Source organism: Psammomys obesus, unplaced genomic scaffold (assembly GCF_907164565.1).
Source record: "Psammomys obesus unplaced genomic scaffold, mPsaObe1.curated_primary_1811, whole genome shotgun sequence".
NCBI lineage: Eukaryota > Metazoa > Chordata > Mammalia > Rodentia > Muridae > Psammomys > Psammomys obesus.
The window spans coordinates 5334737-5355040 of NW_026587032.1; the positions used below are offsets into that span (position 1 = coordinate 5334737).

At 45.7% G+C, this 20304-nt stretch overlaps 1 protein-coding gene across 3 annotated transcripts in view; it reads left to right on the forward strand.

The window, feature by feature from the left end:
- Positions 1-20304, forward strand: part of Gria1 (glutamate ionotropic receptor AMPA type subunit 1) — a 308514-nt gene that overhangs the window by 178409 nt on the left and 109801 nt on the right. For all 3 annotated transcript variants that reach the window (XR_008719624.1, XM_055602892.1, XM_055602891.1), the window contains exons 5-6: positions 1453-1506; positions 17877-18038. Coding sequence is in view for 2 of the 3 variants with exons in the window: in XM_055602892.1 (XP_055458867.1) it covers positions 1453-1506; positions 17877-18038 (216 nt within the window). In the remaining variant the exon portion in view is untranslated. The remainder of the gene's footprint in view (positions 1-1452; positions 1507-17876; positions 18039-20304) is intronic.

Consider the following 20304-nt stretch of genomic DNA (forward strand, 5'->3'; position numbering starts at 1 on the left):
CAGTTAGGCCAGGAGCCTTGGTGCCTTTCATATATTTCATGTCTCTTTATAGCAGTGCAGGGGGAAGAGGCATCAAGAGGGGATACAAACCCAATTCGATGATTTTTAAAAAGAGAAAAAGAAAGGAAGAAATAGATCAAATTAATATCAGGCTCGTTGTGGCCAGAACCGAGGTGTGTAGCCTCAGCTGTTCCTCCTGAGTGGCGTGTCAAGCCATTCCGGCAGACCTTCGGTAGCTCTTTCCACAAATACTTTCCCTGACTTCAAGATGCTTAAGGACAGTCCAGTCTGCATTCACAATGGGAGAGTGAGGGCTGGGGAGGCGACACAAGGGTTAAAGTGCTTACAGTACAGACGTGATCCAGTATACCCACAGGAATGCTGGGTGACTGCTCGGCACAGCCAGGAGCCCCGGGGCACACGCTATACCCAGACTGGCTGACTTGGCAAGCTCTTGCACCAAGGGAGGAATTCTACCTTGATATATAAGATGAAACAGCCAAGTGAGATACCTGCCATCAACTCTGACCTCTGCATGCATGCATGCATGTGTGTGCCCACACACATGCTTATGTCTATGCTAATGCGCGCACACACACACACACACACACACACACACACACACACGCACGCACGCATGCACGCACGCACTTGAGCCCATGTGTACCCAATAAAACAAACATTTTAAAAAGACAGGAAGTGTTTGGGAATCCTGGATGCTTCTCCTAAAAGCAACCTGGTGCCAGGCAGAAAGCATCACTCGTCAGGCACCTCTGTCCTTCCATTACCAGCAGACCCCACAGGGGTCTGGAAAAACTACTTCCCCACTTCAGGCCAGTTCCATCTGTCTAATGAAGGGTCAGACCAGGTAATTCAGCCCTCCTTCCCAACACCCATGTTGAATGATGCTGGAGTGCTCAACCATTTAGGGAGGAGAACTCAGACTTCAGATGCGGAAAGCAGAGATGGTGTCTACACGTGGGTTCACACCCAAGCGACTATCCACTCACTCGTGTGACCGCCTGAGCATCCCTGCCTGATGCCAGTGTGAATAACAGCCAAATCCGGGCAACGTAAGATTCCTTCACCACGTGTGAAGAAAGCTTTATGGAAGTGAGTGAACACTTAGACTTCCTCCTTGGGATTATAGCGATAAGCTCCTACCACGCCCACTCCTCAAGCCAGGCAATAGTGATTTCAGATCCTGAATTTACCCTACATAGCTGCACAGTGTGAAGGAGTTGAGTCACTCCTCCATGGCTCTTTCTCATCTGCCAAAGATGCTAACAGCATTACCGTTGTTGCCTGGTAAGGATGCTACAGTTTTGTGCACTTAGGACAGAGGAGGCGTGTCGTAAATGGCCAGTTGGTGTCAGCTGCTGTCACCACTGCTCTCACCATCATGGTAGGCGCCAGCATGACTGATGAGTTCTCTGCTGTTCTGCCTTTCAGATTGTGAAGCTGGAAAAGAACGGCATTGGCTACCACTACATCCTTGCAAACCTGGTGAGTAGACTCGGACAAGCTGTCCAGCCCTGTGCTTCCCACACCTGTGGTCTGAGCTTGCTTCACACTCACCTGATGGGAACCGTGTGGGAGGAAGAGCCGATTCGCAGTGGCATTGCCGAGTCTCAGAGACAGAAAATGTACCTCTTTGCCTCTGCCCTTCCGCTCTAGCTTCCTTTCTGTTGCTGTGGAGGGGAAATAAAAGTACCCTGTCAACAAGTAATTTAAGGGATAAAGACTGTTGTTTCAGCTTACAGCTTCCTCCATCACCCCCGGGGAAGTCAAGGAAGGAACTTCAAACAGCTGCTCACATCCCATCCAGTCAAGAACAGAGAGAAATGGACGGATGCTCCCTTGCTTGCTTGTGCACAGCTCAGCCTCTCCACTTTTATTAAGTTCATACCCCCCCTCCATTAGGCAGCAATGTCACCCCTATTGGGCTGGGTCTTCCCACAGCACTCACTTGATTAAGAAAGCCTCAGGTGTGCCCATAGATCAAGCCAATTGTGGTGGTTTGAATAGTTTTGTGTTGGAATGCTTGGCCATAGGGAACAGCCCTATTAGGAGGTGTGGCTTTACTGGAGGAGGTGTGGCCTTGTTAGAGGAACTGTGTCACATCATGTCTGCCTAGAGGTTGCCGTGCTTCCCACCATGATGATAATGGACTGAACCTCTGAAACTGTAAACTAGCCCCAGCTTAATGTTCTCCCTTACAAGAGTTGCCTGGGTCATGGTGTCATTTCTGTAAAGAGCCCCTCCCCCCTTAGTTCAACAAGGTCAGCTGTAGGCTACAAACTAGTAACAGGGAAAGCTAGGCCTCTTGGGACCAGCATGCAGGGGAGGAGGCCTCTGGTGAGGCCCTTTTGCTCTCTGTACTGACAGAGATGCAAGGCGAGCTCTGAGAAGCCACTGTGTGACCCACATTCAGGCAGGCACGGGGCCAGAGAAGGAGCTGAGCTATGGAAACCCAAGCTAAGACACCAATGTAGACATCACTGTTGCTGAGAATCTCTTCCCAGGTGAGGAGAGGTTGGATCAAGGCGGCAGTTGAAGCTTGACCATCACAGCTCTCCTTTCCACCTGCAGTACACGGCCCATGAGCTTCTAGCTGTTCCTGAGAGACACTAGAGGCTGGTGCGGCTTTGATCCTCCGTTCCAGCCCCCTCTGATCAGCTCTGGCCCTAGGAGTGAGGAAAAATCACCACTTCTTGGAATAGATATTAAATGTCTGGATCCAACTGGTTTTCAACTCAATGGTTGTTTTACTATTCACAAGTTCAGACATTTAAATCATAATTATGCTAGAATTGGCAATTCTTTAACCAGGAACTACCTTACAGTGTGACCTATAGTAATGCCAATTTAGAGAGGTTGGTTTTTTTTTTTCTTTTTTATAGACAGTCTAGATATGCCTGTGTCTTTAAAAAAAAAAAAAAAGTTTTCATTTCAACATACTGTGACTGTTTATTAGGTGGTATTATTTTGCATGCCACAAAGACGGTTTGGGCTTCTCAAATCCTTTGTGTGCGTCTACTTTTTATGTAGACTGCGTCTGCATGAGTTTTCTTTGGCAATCATCATTTCTGACAAGCCTAATTTTTCTGTGTCACGGTTCCCACTTTCATCTTTTATGTCACAAACTTTGATTCTTTGAGCTCTTTTTCCCCATAGTCAAATGTAATATTCTTTTGTACTCAGACCCATATTTTAGAGACTTCCTTAAGATTAAACTCATAGACCACACACTAACTTACAGTGCTCAGTTCCATGGCTCTGTGTATATTTATGGGGTTAGGAAGCCATCCCAACTTTTTTAAACACTCCATCACCCCTTCCCCCAAACCCATCAGTAGTCATTATATAACACCCGCCCGCCAAGCTCCTCCAGCCCCAGGCAATCCTACTGTACATTCTGTCTGGGTGTATTCCTTTTTTATTGCCAGATAGTTGTTCATTATACAGCGATAGTTTGTGTCACATCGATTACACAGGCGATGGACTTCTAAATCATTATCACCTCGGGACCGGTATTAAAAAAAAAAAGACTTGCATACATGTTTGAGCCGTGAAATATACCTAGTCAGGAGACTGGTTGTTCACTAAACTCTGTGCTTAACACTTTGAGGAACTCCACAGTTTTGTTTTGTTTTTTTTCCCCAAAAATGACTACAGCTTCCATCAAACCTAAGTCCACAACAGATATAGCCACGCATTCACTTCCCTTGCTTTTCACGACTTCTACAAAGTGTCTCCATTGCCCTAGTCTGTCCTCTTAACTTTTTATGTTTCCATTAAGTTGTGATTTTTGCCATATTATATTCTGTAAGAAAATTTCAAACGTTAACTTTTCTGAGCTGAAATATAGCCATGTTCTGTTTTAGCCAGAGTATCTTGTTCTGAGCAATGTTAAAACAAAGAAATAAAAGATTAGTATTTTATACTATATTGTAAATAAACATCATTAGTAAAAAATTAAGGCACACAGTCTGTGTCTAAAGGTGGAGTCCTGACATCTGTCTAATCCTTAAAGTCTGCCCAGCCTGCTCTCCAGCCTTAGCTTGTCCTGACTTTCCCCTTCTCTACCTTCTGAACCTCCCTTGCCTTGGCCACTCCAGTGCCTCAAGGTTGGGGTAGTGACTCAAAAGTCCTTACTGAAATAGGTTAACTTAGACTCCGGTGTCAATGGCTAAATCTATCATCTTCTCGAGATGTTTGCATCTTAGTGAGTAGTGCCCGTTTAGAATCTTCATGGGGAAGCCAAGGATCTCACCCCTGAAAGACCATTTGCAAGAAATGAAAGTTGTTCATTAGAAAGTTGTGATGTCCCTCATATACCGGATCCACAATGCTGGACGGGACCATGGAAGTCAGTCCCATCGGAACCTCTGCTGCTTTTAGGGAAACAGAGCCACCAGGGGAACATGGCTCCACTAGTGTCATGCAGCAGTAAGCAGTGCATGTAGGTGAGCATCAAGGTTGGTGGCAGCATTCGCTGCTCTAGGACACCCACTGCTCGGGAAGGCACCTGGGCAGAGGTGTGCATGGTTATCTCCACTGGTAACCCGGAAACGATCCAGTGGCCTCAGAAAGGACCCTCAGAGCCTCTGAAGAAAGGACCCAGGTAGTTACACCACTGGTCCTCATCCGCTACCAAGTGACCCCCTCAGCCACAGCATCGCCAAGTCAGCCCCTTGGCTTGCCCTGTCCTTCTGATCCACACTTTTCTTCTTCTGACCTAATGAGTTCTCAGATCCTCACAACTGCCGCTAATAGGCTGCAAATTGCAAACACCAGCCAGATACGAAAGACTGGCGTGTTCCAATAGATTAGTTGATAATTAGGCTTCAAATTCTTAATTAATTCAGTTTGAAACATGGTGGAGGATGTACTCTGTTTTCTTTCCCCTTCGGAGAAACATCACAATTTATAAGATGATAATTTTTTTAGAAATTCAGCCACATAATTAGCCTGCTGCTGCATGGGGCTGGCCCTTTTCTCAGGAGCACTGTAGTTAGCAATTATAGATTAAGGAAGAGAACCCCTTTGGAAAGGATGAGCACACTTTATAGTCCTTTCTACTAGCTCAGAAGGTCTGGGCTTCAGTGCAATGCCCAGAAATCTTCCCTCTGGCCACTTTGGAGGATGCTGTGGGATTCAAGTCACCACCCATGGAGAGCTGCCTAAGGGAGGAGGAAAGGCTTATGGAGAAGGAGTCTGAAGGATCCAAACTTTGTCATGTTTGTGACCGATGTCATTCTAACTTGGAAAGCTTTATGCTAGCCATCGAGCCTCAGACCTCAGTTTCCCCATTTGTCAGTTGGAAATGGTAGCTCTCTGTCTTCCTTTGGTGTCATCAGGAATATGTATCGCCATCAGCCAAATGTATTGCCAGACAGCTGTGCCTTGAGAAGTTAAGTGCTCTGCACAGGTGGAGAATTTTCCTAATTACCTCTTTTATATTTTAAGATTATAATGTAATTTTATCATTTTCCCTTCCTCTTTCCTCCCTCTAAAACCACACATATACCACTCCTTGCTCTTATACAAATTTATAGTCTCTCTTTCATTAATAACATATATTCATAAGTGTACCCTGCTCAGTCTGTATAATGTAACTTGTCCGTAGTATGTGTTCAGAGCAGTTCATTTGGTGGTAGACAGCCAGTTGGTGTGGTCTTGCCTAGGGAAGACTATTTCTCCCATGCCTTAGTTACCTATACAGGGTTGAGGACTCATGAGCTTTCTTTTCTCTGTGTTAGCATGTCTATTGCTGTGGTTGTTGTTCAGGTTATGTTTGGGTAGACATGCTGGTGAGACTTAATCAGTGTAGCTTCTAATATTCCTAGGATGTACAATCTCACAGAAAACTCTTCGTTCCTCTGGCACTTACATTTTTTTCTACCCTCTCTTCTGTAGTGATCACTGGGCCTTAGGTATAGGAGTTGTGTTGTAGATGGATCCATTGGGACTGCCCACTCCACAACTCTGCATTTTGGTTGGTTGTGGCTTTCCACAATGGTCCCCATCTGTTACAAAGAGACATTTCCTTGATGATGGGTGAGGCCTACACTTACCTCTGGGAATAAGGGCAAATCTTTAAAAGGTAGTTAGTGATGGTTGTAAGTTCTCCAAGATCCATGACTTAGCTATCCTCTGTTGAGAGGGACTTAAGGCCTTCTCAACAGACTTGGTCACCACCAAGATATGTGTGCCACTTGTGCACATTTAGGGTTATTGTGCCATGCTGATGTGGTTCATAGGTATCATAGCTGGGTAGGACTGTTGGTTGATTCTGTTAGGGTTAGGGTTAGGGTTCGGGTTCGGGTTAGGGTTAGGGTTAGGGTTAGAGGTGCCTTTGAGTACCATGAAAACTAGTCATCAAGGAGTAGGCTTTCAGGTCAGTTATAGTTCTGACGTTTCTGGGCCTTGCATCTGAAAGTCATGGTGTCTTCAGGAATAGAACATACCCTACTTGATTAATCCTTATTAAGAATTTCTTAAACTAAATCTACCTGTTGTGTAAGTACATGTTTCATTTATGTGTGTATATGTGCACACACATGCTTATATATCTATTATTAGTTTACATTATTTGACAACATAGACGAATATTGCTACAATCTTTCAAGTGAACTTGAAAGATTCAAACCTTGGAGAACCATGTCATTACCCCTTCATTACACCAAACCCATTTTTTGGAGATATAATTCACGTTTCATACCACTTACCCACTTAAAGTAAATAGTCCATGGATTCTTGATATGTTCACAGATGTGCTCATTTCCACATTCAGTATTTAGAAATAGAATACTTTTCTTAATTCTTTGAGAATTACGCAATGTGTTCGGATCATATTTTCTCCCACTCTTCCTCCTAGATCTACCCCACCTCTCCACCCCTCCCAACTTTGTGTCCCCCCCCCCGTTTACATTTTTAATAACCTACAGAGTCTAATGTATATAACACGCACTCCTGGATAGGTGACCATCCACGGGAACATGAGTGACCCACTAGGAACCACACGGAGACTTAAAGAAAACTGACTCTCCTTGCTCCAGAAGCCATCAGTTATCAATAGTTCCTCAGCAATGGCTGGGGGTGTGAATTTTTAAGTCCCTCCCCTGTCCTTGCTGGAATACTGAAAATCTTGCTCAGGTCTACCTCAGGCAACCACAGCTGCAAGGGTCCCTTGATGCTGTCGTGTTCTGAAGACTCTATTTCACAACAATCTTCCCCAGCTTCTGGTACTTAGAGTCTTATGGTTCCTGGCCTTCACAGGGAGGGGATGTGATATCACTGTCCCATTTGTGGAACAGTCCACTATTCTTGTTCAGAGAACACTTGTTCTCTGCACTTTGGCCAGTTGTGAGGTTCTGTGTTACCACTGTCCACTGCACAAGGGATCTTCCATTTTGAGGCTTATGATCTGCACTAACCAATCGGTAAAGACGTGTCTTTAGTGGCCAGTCGTCTAGCAAAGGGATGGTAGTAGGTTCATTCATGGGGCCTAGAAGCTCCCCAGCCTTGAGCTCTTAAGAGGCCAGATTTCCAGTTTCAGGCATGTGTCTTCTTCTGTCCACAATCAGTTTAATGTATCTTCATCACACGACAGTGGACTCTCTAGCCATTGGCCATCATTCGCTACCTCACCCTTGACTCACACATAGCTTGCCTTTGCACACCTGAGCCCAAAATAACCACTTCCCTGCTTTCTACCTCTGTGTGCTTATCTGCTTGACACACACATCTCCACACCCTCCATCTGATTCTTAATTTATATCCTGACCCTCTTGAAGGACCTTGTGGCTGACATAATTAGCATTTCAAATAAAGACAAAGGTAAAAATGACTTCCCCAGTGTCACTATGTTTATGAGACAGAAGAGATTGGCTTCCTCACAGTCCAGAGAAGACCAGAGTCCATGGTTTCAGTACTGTGACCTGTGATACTTGGGCATAGAACAGCCGGGGAGACAGGTGTAGAAGCAGGTCCCTGTCAAGAAGGTAAAGTTCACGGACAGAAATAAACCCAAAATGCAAACTCAGTGGAGTATCATTTGAACAATCTCTTCTGGTCTGCCAGAAGTTATGAAAGAGACGGTGGGTGCTGGTCTCCCAGTGGCTCTCTGAGGATCATGGAGTCCAGAGAGTCATTTTCACCCTGTTGGGCACCACTAACTCAGAGGCATTTACAGTCAAAAGTTTTGGTCCATACAGCTGCTAGTTCACACCCCCAGTTGATTTCTTCAGCCCGAGAAGAAGTTGTTCTTCAGTCTCTTGCTCACCCACACTGAGAAATCTGTAGACTCCTTTGAAAAGGCCTAGCTCACCCACTCCCTTTCCCTTGGCACCGTATGGGGTCACAGTTGCTTCAGAAGCCTCTGTCGAGGGAGTCTGAGAAGGACGGATCTCCTATTGGACAGACCTGGGCTTCATTTCTGGGTTGTACTTACCAGCTCTGTGCCATTAGTCAAATTCCTGACACTCTCTGAACTGCTACGGCTTATGTCTAAAAAGAAGTGTGAATATTAACTGCCTCCTCCAATGATGCTATGAGAATTAAACAAAATGAGGTATAGGAAGTGCTTTGAGTAATAAATGACCCCAAATGGGCACTTAATAAGTGTTGGTAATTACCACCATAATTACCATCATCACTGTCATCATCATCATTACTGGCATTCCTATCTGGGGATGAGATACCATCTTTGAGGTCCCTCAGGCTCCTCCTACATCAAATCTCATCTCCTTGTTCTATACTGCCATAGCCCCAAGTACCTTCCACTTACCATAATTGAGATTTTAAAAAGCCATGCAGAGCTGCCGATGCCCTCTTTGCTGTTAATCTGAAATGCATGAAGGCAGCACGTGGCCTGTTTTATCTACTGCTGACTTCCCAGGGCCTGGTGGAGTGAGCTGCAAAGAACGGATTTCTTTGAAAAGTCACTGAAGAAAGGAGTGAAGGAGTGAAGTAGAGAGGTGTTATTAGCTAGAACATCCTATTCTCCTCGTTTCCAAAACTACAAAGGCTATTGTCATAGCTCTTGTTTGCTCATCATAACCAAATGTAAGACTCTGTAGCTGAAGACACCACCATTTTTGATTACGGGACACTGAGAAATTATTCTCAAACTGACCGTGAAATTCTCTGCCTGCTGTTCAGCTTTTATAGTGTTGTAAAGTGCTGTGAAGGCTGTGGGGTGGGGGCATAAAAGACTTCAATGGTCTTGTCTAAGTGCAATAGTGGCATGGTACAAGGATAACCACGGCTATATATATAGCCTGCTCCCTGGGAGGGATTTTGTGTCTCACACTGTAAACCTTCTCAAAGGGCCATGTCAGAGGAATTCATATGCCCTAAGAGTGAATCTACCAGTGTTGTTTTGATACATAGCTATTCTCGGTAGGTATCAAATTTACCATTTCTTTATATTTTCATCCACTTTACACTGTGCATTCAGCGCGTAGCTACCTATACGCAAGGGCTTGAAAATGAACAAACCATCATTTTACAAAAATGTGTTTTTCTGAAAGCCCTGCCTGGCTTCCTCTGCCAAGTAAATTTGAGACTATATAGGAAGAGCTTGGTTGAGGTCCACCAGTGACTTCTTGACATAAGAAGAGAATTCAAGAGTTGAACTTATTCTGAAGTTTGTTAGGCCAAGAGTCAGCCATAACCCCAATCAGCTAGGGCACAAGTAAGATGATGGTATTTTCTGGAAGACAGCAATCTCAGACCGTGTGGGACATCTCCAAGCCTTACATCAACAGCCCAGGCTGAGGACCCCTGACTTTCTACCACAGAGTCAGAAGCTTATACTAAGTCTTGGGACTGAAGGATATCTGATGACCTTGAGTGACCTTTAAAATGTTTTGTCTGTAATTGGCATGTTTGTGATCAGCCTGCTGTTGTGTCTGCAGATATCTGAGTGTGCAGGGACCTCCCTCCCTGACTCCAAACTTGACTGAATAAGTCAACACTAGTGCCTTGTTCCAGTGTGGATGGCATGTCTATTAGCTGATTTTTCATATAACACAATGTTCTATTGACTTATTAGAGACCACACAGGTTTATGTTTTGCCAGAGATTATATGGAATGAGTTGCCTTGAAGGTTTGGTCTGTTAAGGTGGCTAAAATAGAAAAAAATATATATATGGAGATTTTTATGCAAAGACATGAGTGTTTCAGGATACAATTAAGTCATCAGCTGAAGAGTATCCCAGAGATCCACTTTTATCCATATTCATCAGCATATACCTGTGTGATTGTAGACTTGTAGATAAAGCCGAAAGCACCATCAGGGAAGAAATCAGCTAGCCCAGAAGTCTCCATTTGGGGTTGAAGCTCTGCTTTCAGATGGAATCTTGGGGAGGACCCTACTGTGTAAAAGATAAAAAGCAAAATGAGAGTCAGAAGGTGGGCCTCTGTCTTTTGTTCCTTCCCTTAAGGTAGCATGATGAACTGTGACCAGCCTGTGCCTGGGACATATGTTGAAGGATTATTGATCTGACAGGTGACTTTGATAAGGCAATAACCACATGACTACACAGGTTAAGACAGATGCCCTAGTGAAAAGAGCTCATGACCTTCAAAGACAGGGCAAGAAGCTATGTGATTATTCCTAAAACTCCCTTCCTGGTGCTTTTATCTCTGACCTGGTTCACAATAAAACATACATAGAAAAGTCAGTCAAATGACCGTTTTGGTTCTTGAGAGAAAAGCTGAAGCCAGGGGGTAACAGGATTTTTGCTTGTAAGGAAGTCAGGAACAGGGTGAGGTCTCTTCCTTCACAGGCACCTGACACCGCCTGTGGACCCCGTGTGGCTGTGGTTTCTGCCTCTGAGGAGCTCACAACCTCAGATAACAAATAAATACAGAAATAGGGGGCTGAGAGGCCAACACTCGAAGCGGCAACTGATGCTAAGTATCCTACTCCCTCCCTGTCATGAAGAGGAAGCTCCCTGTTCCAAGGGCTGCGGCAGGGGACAGGAGATGAATGCACAGGTGCTGAAAGCCAAGCCCGAGAGTCAACTTACCCCCTCTATCTCTCACTAGCCACGCTAGTCTGAGGGAAGCCAATCCACCAAGTTCCCTCCTTCCCGGTTTGCAAGTGTTAACAGAAGGGCGCTGCTTCTAGATGCGGTTACAGGGTTTAACTGTGATAATCAAAGCAATGGCCCCGTGGCAATGCCTGCTACCTTGTTTGGTTCAGGCTGATTCGTGCAAAATGCAATGGCTGCTGATACCAATTTAACAAAAAAACGGTCTCCCCTGAGTTCTTACTGTTCATCTGTCTGGCCCGCTTTGCAGTGCCTTAGAGAACAAATTTCCCACCTCTTTCCCATGACAACCTTCCCGAGAGTCGAGTACATCCTTCGCCTACCCTCTCAATCTTCTATTATGTTTCAGGATGATCCTCTCTGCTCTTTCCAACCCTTCCTAATAGAAGGAGACTTTCAAACCATACGCTCCTGTGACTGCTCTCCCCGCAGAGCTGTCATCTGAGATATTTCTCTGACAATTTGGGGGAAACTTGACATGTTCAACCTGTGCCATTCAGAGTACAAAGTACAGGGTTTTTTTCTTATTTGATCTGATCTTACCTCTTCTTGATGTCGGGGGGGTGGGGGGGGGGGATAGAAGGACTTTTCTCCATGAGCCAGTGTTGGCTTAATAAGCCTTCACCTTGAGGCTGAACCTAAGCCTTGTAGAATGTCCCTTCTCCTTTCTGCTGGGTGTGTTGTGAGCTCAGACAGGATGGTGAGGGCTGAACAGTGCGTGGGTGACCCTCTTTTAAGGATCTCAGCAAAAAGGAAACTGAGCTTTGAAGGTAAAGCTTGTCAGCCTGAAAGTGCCGTGCTGTGGGCTGGGGAGACGGCTTAGTCAGTTAAGCATTTGCCTTGCAAGCTCAAGTATTTGCCCTGCCAGCCAGAGAATCTGAGTTCAATCCCCAGAATTTACACTAAAAGGCCAGGTAGCATTGTGACTAGAATCACAAAACCTGCTATATTCACAGCCTTGTCCTCCACCAAGGCTACTTTCAGGCCCTGAGCATGGATGAAGGACAGAGGGGCCAGGCTCCAGATAAATCAATACTTAAGATATTTCTGCACAGCCATCCAAAGATCATTGTGTCCAGAAGAAATCTAGCAATCATGCTTACAGGTCCCTATTAAAGGTACGAGCTCTGGCCAGGCAACATTTGTTCTAGGCTCCTGACTGTCCGCTGTTATCAGGCGGGTTTGGGCCCTCTTTGACTGGGGTACTGGATCCACCCTCCTGAATCTAAACTCCTATGTTCCCCCACAGGCTGCCCATGTGACATGTTGGGGAAAGAAGTCAAATGGTGTGTTTAGGGACTTCACATAGGTCTCTGCGTTCAACAGAAACTGGGATAAATCCTTTCGGTGGTTTATACAAATGAGCTCTTGGGCCTAGTGTCCAGTTGCCTCTGAGACCACATATGGGATTAAGCTGGATGAAATGCACAAGACATTAAAATGGATGTCCAGCTTGGAGGTGTGGAGGGTGAGCTAGTCAAGACTTAAAATAAGCCCCAAGGTAACTCTTGGCTGATTGCTTACTTTCCATTTTCTCTACATCAGTAACCCTGCAATCCCCAAAAGGTGGTTAAGATGAAGTTAGAGCACGTACGTGAAGTGGTTGTTTTAGCCACCGCCATCATTTTTGTTATTCTTATGAGCCATGCTTTGGGAATATGCTGCAGCCCACTGTTCTTCCTCAGCCCCAGACTAAGAAACAGCAGAGTAAGCTGAGCTCTTTAACCAGACTAGAGCATGCCTCAAATGCTACCACCTCTTCATAACCCCATCCTCTGAGCTCACTGTCTCCCCCTTTTCCAGGGACCAACAATGACACCCAGGCAGAAAGCACATTAGCATTATTTAAATTTTGTTGTTATTTTCTAGTGGCATTTAAAGGGTAAAAGTGTATGACAAAGGGGTCTAAAATATAACAAGCAAAGCCCTGTGCTTCCCATCTTTCCACACCCCTGGTCCTGGAGTCCAAGCCAATCCCAAGCCTCTTAGAAGTATGAAGTTACACCTTCCCCGTATTTGGTCCTTCTGGCCATTTCTGCTGCATATCTACATACCATACCTGTGCCTCTTTTTCTTACCTCATCAACTCAGTGTCATCCCGTGGTTCCCATTAGCTATGTGATGGAACATTCCTGATCATCCCTCAAACACACCCAGCCTCTCCTTAATGAATGGGGTTATGCTCTTTTGTTTATTTGTTCTGATAATTTTAAGGCATTTAGCCTTTAGTTTTGATTCACTGACATTAACCTTTTGTCAAAATCAAGGCCTTCTGTGCCTTTCCCAGAGCTGTGGCTTGACAGTCCTTAGGAACAGCTAGCTATTCCACAAGCACCCTCATGAACACCAGGTAGTCTCTGTGTCCCTCAGATCATGAAACACCTCAGCTTTCACTTCCTTAGCCACATCCTCTGTCCCTGGATGAAGACAGGAGGCAGAGCATTCTTTTCATGTTGCTTGTTCACTGGTCATACCTGGGGCAGCCACTATGATACAGAGATACATACACACACACACACACACACACACACACACACACATCACACAGAAACAGGGAAATCTGACTGCCCCAGGAGGGCCTTCTTCCCAGTGTCTCGCATAACCCAGGCTGGAGTAGACCTATGTGCAGCCAAGGCTGACCTTCAATTCTTGATCCTCCTGCCTCTACCTTCTGAGTCTTGGAATTACAGGCATGTATACCGCCTTCAAGTGTGGCACCTGGTACCAGGCCTCAGGGGACAGTGAAAGGGTAGAAGACCTAACCTTGGGGGACAAGGAACTTGAAAAAGCAAGCACCGTAGCTTTTGTCATTCTTTTTCAGCAGTAATAGCATTTAGGACAGTGGAATCGACATTTGGGGATAGTCATGCAGCATGGCTTGAAGAAATTCTTGACAGTGAAGTTTCATAACTAAAACTTTTAAAGAGCTGTAACTAACAACATGGCTTCCTTAAACACATTAGATAATAGCATGAATAAGATAAAGAAAATGCACAAGTTACCAAATAGTACTCCCGTGGGTTTTTAATCAAATAGAAAGGGAAATTGGAAAATGATTTAATTAAACCTATTTAGTAGATCTATTAAGAAAAAAGAGTTAGCCAAATTTCACAGTTTCCTAGCAGGCAAAGAGCTAATGCCTTTATTTCCCTTCTCAGTCAAGACTACATTTCTCTATTGACCAAACTATGTGCCTGCATTGTGGAGAATCCAAGCCTTGTAAATAGGAATCTCTTTTGGGATGAGGATGTCCTAGGGAAGAGTGTGCTCATTTGCAGCATGCAGTCTGTATAGGAGGGAAGAAGTCAACTCTTAGATGTGCACTGACCCCAAGTGGCTTTCTGGTTTGGGTCTCATGGTGAATGCTCACAAAGAGAAAGTGTATCTCTTCTTTTTCTGGGGTATGGGTATGGTGTTGGAGAGTCCCATCAGCTTGATTATTTGTGACCCCGGATTGGCTCTACTGACATTGTCATCAGCCTTGCTAGTGATGAAGCTGAGGTGTGTTTCTATTTGAGCAAATCACCAATCCTCTCGGCCTTCATTATGCTGGGGAGGGAAAGTCAGTGGGGATGCCCAGGAGCTTGTTACAGATTGCAAGTGACAGGATCTGACTTCGAGAGATAATTTTCATTTCATTCTTTCAATAGCTATTTTGCAAACAAGATGTTCTTTTTAAAAGTCTCTAAAGAGTATGGAAAAATCTCCCAACTGTGTCCTGGATTTTAACCAGTGGTAAGAGGGCTGTCCTCTCACAGGGTATAACACCGTCAAATGCAGTCTGGGTAGCGGAACCAAATCCTGACTTTCCCTTTAAGAACAGCTGGCTGGTACCATTGCACAGGCCAGTTACCCCTGTGTCACTCTATGAACTGTGGCTGAGATACAAGTTAATCTCGACTGATTAAAATCACTCACTGGCAGCTGTTGCCTGCTGGTCATGTTTCCCCTGGCTAATTGGCACACCTGCTTGAGGGACAGTCCCTAGATTTATTCATTCTCACGACAAGAAAAGACTGAGCATCTGCCCTAGGCTGGGCATGTGTGGAGATGCTAGGTGCTAGGACACATCAGTGAACAAGATGGAAATTGAAACGGTTCCCACCTTCAGTAGTTGGCATATCAATGGAATGAGAGAGGACAAAAGGAACAATGAGAGATGATGATCTTGGTGGTGACAGGTACTCAGAGAAGCGCAGGCATGATGCTGGAATGGGCCAGACTGAGCGTTAGAAGAAACCCATTGGTGTTCTCCCACAAGCAGAGCCCAAAGCAAGGCTTCAGAAAGAATCAAGTGCTGTGTGCCCATCCTGGAAACCCTGCAGGGATGAACAGCAATGAAGAGAAGTGAAAACAACTGAGGCACATCCCCAGGAACTCCCACCCCTCCCTTCATCTCCGGATGTCAGCACAGAACATCCCACCAGCAGACGATGCTGGGCTGGCACCTACAAGTGCCGCAGCTGTCACTGGTGTAGAGCTTCCCCTGGGCGTGTGAGCTTGGCATGCCTGGCCTCCTCTGCCTGCAGGTGGGGTGGCAGGTGCTTGCAGTTAGTGCAGGAACTGGAATAGCAGTGCGTAACAGGGAGTGGAAATAAGCAGGGGCAAGTGCCTGCTGCACAGCAGGAGCTGGTTCTTCAGATGAGGAGACAAGAGTGACTTCTCTGAAGAGACGGTGTGCTAGCTAGAATCCCAACCACTGGAAAGAGTCAAAAGTAGAAATGGCATTCCTAGACAGGAAGCAAGGAAAAAGGCTGGGAGGAACTGAACTGGGCTTGTCTATAAAATAGAGCCCAAAGTGGTCACGATTGTCAAAGGCGCTGCTGGAAGTGGGGGGACCTGGAATCTTTAAGTCCATTCTTTCAGGAATTTGATGTGGACAATCCCTGGGATTCTGAGGTGGAGCCGGGTCCAGTGCACAAACCTCTGCTGCCTGCTGTGGGCTTCCCACTGCAGGCACACTTCTTCAACTCCTTCTCCTAGGCTATTTCGGTTATCTGGATTGGACACTTTCCCTAAGCCATGGAGCCAAACACACATGAGCTTTACCATCCCTGGTCATGCAGGGATCCCTGTAGGGCAGCACTAATCATAACTGATTAAAAATTAAAGGAAGAAATAAATTAACACAAGCTACGTGTGACCCAGCGTGCACCACTCTCCAACCTCATCTCCCACCGGAAGTCTTTCTCACTACTGCCTTCCAGCCACACCAGCCCCTTTGCTGTTTCTGGAATATTCCAGGCAGCCTCCTACCCCTGGGCTTTTGGTCAGTGTGCCCCACATATATCCTCGTGGCTCAAACACGGGACTCTGCTGTTCCACAGGCAGGCTCATCTGGACCACTTCTTCCAGGGCCATCTCCACGTCAACGAACCCGCTCCCCCTCTCTTCACACACGCTTGGCTGCACAGCATTGTGTGTTATGTGTTTTCTTCTCCGCTGTCTGATTTACCCTACTAGAATGTGAGGTCCACAAGGGAAGGAGCTTGTGCACTCTAGGTTCTCAAAACAGTGATGAGTTTTTTGGGGAAAGAACAAGGTGAATTGTTTAGCAGAAGATCTTAGCTCTGGTCCCTTCCCTGTCACTAAGTGAGCAGCTTTGTGAGCACAGACTCTCCCTTTCTGTCTTAGTTTCTGTGTGTGGCGAACAGACAAGTAAGCTGTACCTTATAAAGGAGTGAAGTGAAATGAGGCCACTGATATGAAAGTACTGGACATTGTTGAATTTATTATATAAATGCAAGGCTTCCTTTCAAGTTCAAGGCTTCCTGACTCTGAGTGAGTTTTTGCTGAATTGGAAGGAAATTCCGTTCGCAATAAAGAATCCTTCTTGGATGTCAGAGGTGGCCAGGCCTCCTCAGGGAGAACAGGTCCAGTTCAATGTACATGAAGGAGCACAGTGAGAGGCGAAGGCCCCCATCAGAAGCCAGGCCCTTTCACAGACATGCTGGTGACCTTGGGAAACTTGCAAACACTTGTTCCCCGCAGACTTCAGATGTCTCCTCTCTCCGAAGGTGAAGCAGGGTGATGAGCACAGACAACCCTTCCTTCAAGGTTTCCCCCTTGTTTCTTATATCTTGTCATTTTAAGAATCTTCAAGAGAGGTGAGTTGGGAGGGAGGAGCTGGAAGAGGAGGAGGGAGAAGAAACTGCATTTGGTATATAATATGCAAAAGAAGGATAAATTTTTAAAAAAGAAAAAGAAAAAAATCTGGACCATCGAGATAACTCAGAGAAGTAAATGGATTTGTCACACAAGCCCAGAACCCAAGTTCAATTCTCAGAACCTATACAGATGTGGAGGGAGAGACTATTCTCCACACAGTTGTTTACACACACACACACACACACACACACACACACACACACACACATACACACACACTATGGATCCAGAAGGAGCTGATGGAGAAGTTAGTATAATCAAAATAAGCTGTATGGAATTCTAAAAGAAATAATAATAATAATAATCCATCTTTTAAATCCCATCCATTCTTTGATTGTTAGTCTGGTCATGGTGTCTTTCTTCCAACCTTCGTTCAGAATCGAGTATATCAACAAACGTATAAACAAATGAGCAAAGTAACTTGGTCCAAGGAAGTGTAAGGCAGCCCTCCTGTATCCCAGGTTTGCCATCTTGGCCTCTGTGTCAGCTTTGTATATAACAATAATAATAATCTAATGCTATCTACATTTAGTCTGCTCTGCCTTGTGGGGCAGGAGAGAAAGCCTCATGATTCTGCACTGTGGTGACACTGACCTGCCCGGGCATCATGTTTTGACCCTTCCCCTTCCCTTCCTCTACAGGGCTTCATGGACATTGACTTAAATAAGTTCAAGGAGAGTGGAGCCAATGTGACAGGTTTCCAACTGGTGAACTATACAGACACGATCCCAGCCAGAATCATGCAGCAGTGGAGGACAAGCGACGCCCGAGACCACACCAGGGTGGACTGGAAGAGGCCGAAGGTGTGAAAATGGATACCCTTTTTTTAATTCTCCTTTAGCCATCCCCAGAACACTGGGGCATGGTAACCTTCAGGAAGGAAATGGGTTTTTTCATAAGCAAAAGAAAACATCAGCACGTGTGTCAGGCATCCCAACATGACAGAGGTCAACAGCTCAGGGCTGTCACCATTGATGATCACTCACCAAATACTCTGAATTCTTGCTCTCTTTTCACCCTCAGCTTTTGACTTCTGATTTATAGTACAAGAAGCCTGCATGGCCTTCAGCCATGATGTCAGCATTCTACCCAGCCTCTGCTAGTTGATTTTTTTTTTTTTTTTTTTTGTCAGTGGGACAAAATGCCTGAGCAAGTCAACTCTAGGAGGGAAGACCTATTTTGAAGCTCCTGGCTCTTGTGTATGGCCAGCTGGCCCCATTGCTTTTAGGGCTATGACAAGGCAGGAACATCAAGGTGAAAAGACACACTAGAAGGAAACTTTTTATTTCAAGGCATCCAGGAAGTGAGGTTAAGGAAGGGGCCAGAGACAAGCTACAGCCTTCAAAGGCACACACTCAGTGACCCACTTCCTCCAAGGAAAACCTCGCCTCCTGATTTCCACCCCTTCCCAATGGTGCCATTGGGTTATCAGATGAGCGGGGGATTAATCCTTTGATTATGTCAACTGATTGTGGCAGTGTCCTTATGATACAAGTTGCTTTGCCAGAGCCCACCTCTGGGGGACCATGCCTTTACCATCCGAGGGTTTTCTGTGGGGAAGGAGGAGATACTCTGGGCCCAAACTGTGGATGAAAGAATCACAAAGCACATCCGATGTTGTTGAGAGCTCTTTTCCTGAGACTGAGGGATGGCTCAGTTGATAAAGTGCTCACTGCCCCTGGCTGGGATCCTCAATCCTCATGTGAAAAGCTGGGTGCAGGAACAGATACCCAAAGCCCCAGCTCTGAGAAAGCAGAAGCAGGAGGGTTCCTGGGGCTTGCTGGTGAGCCAGTCTAACCAAATTGGTGAGCTCCAGGTACAGTGAGAAACACTGCTACAAAATGCAGGTGAAGAAAGAGCAAAAAGGACTCCTGATGTTGACCTCTGACCCCAACACGTGCACATATGCATACACAGACTCATGTGCACACTCACACAGACTTCTCAGAAGGCTTTACCCCACTTTTCACTTGCCCACCATTGGCCCCGTGTGAGAAAACTTCCGTTTGCTGGTTTCAAGGAAAGCCAGAAAATGTTGTTTCTGCTCTAGGTAGGGCCAGGATTATTGGGGTTGTTTGTTTGTTTGTTTGTTTGTTTGTTTGTAAGGTGCTCGATTGTCACGGCTGCACTTCAAATGTGGACGCAGAGGAATAGGAGTTCAGTGTCACCCTGGACGACACAGAAAGTTCCAAGCTAGCCTGTCTAAGACATATAAATGAAAAGGGCCTGAGGCAGGAACTCAGTCAGTCAAGTGCTGGCCATGGAAGCATGAGGATCTGTGTTTGGATTCCCCAGCCCCGACAGAAACAGCTAGGCATGGCAGCACATGCCTGTAACACCAGCCCTGGGGAGTCAGAGACAGGAGAACCCGAGGGGTTGGCTGGCCAAGCACTCTAGCCAGTTTGTGAGCTCTAAGCTCATTCAAAGACTCTGTCTCAAAAATAAGGTAAGGAGTAATTGAGGAAGACCTCCAGCCTGCGTGCACACACACACACACACAGGCAGGGGGCAGGTACACACATATACACATGAACACAAACGACAAACCAGGAAATCAAGTAAGAACTGGAAAACTCATCTGGTAGCTGTGTAGTATGGCCTTAAGATGACACATGCTGGGTAGCAAGACCGGTTTATGTCTCATTCATACCTTGACCGCTCTTTGGTCAAGCGAGATAAACCCTTAAGTGTTATCATTAATCCACAAGAGGGAGAGTTTATAGCATATACGCTTTACCACAGAGTGAAGCCGCACAGTGCTAATTTGGAGCTTGCTCATCCTGGAGTATTGTTTCCTTTGCTGTCAGAGGAGGTGGTAGAGCAGCCAGTGCTTCTCAGCTCCCAGCTCTTGAGTCTCCTACGGGGAAGCCGACTGATTTTCCAAGTATTTGGCCTGCAGATATGTTATATCTAATCTATGCATTTCTTCCCAGCTAAACCAGCATTTTTCAGATCACAACCTTGAGCACCAAACTCCCAAATGCTGGCTTGTCTTTAAAGGTTACATCTGGCTGTGCTGAACTTACCAACTCTGGAGGGCTGACTGGCTGGACTGGTGAGCAGACCTGT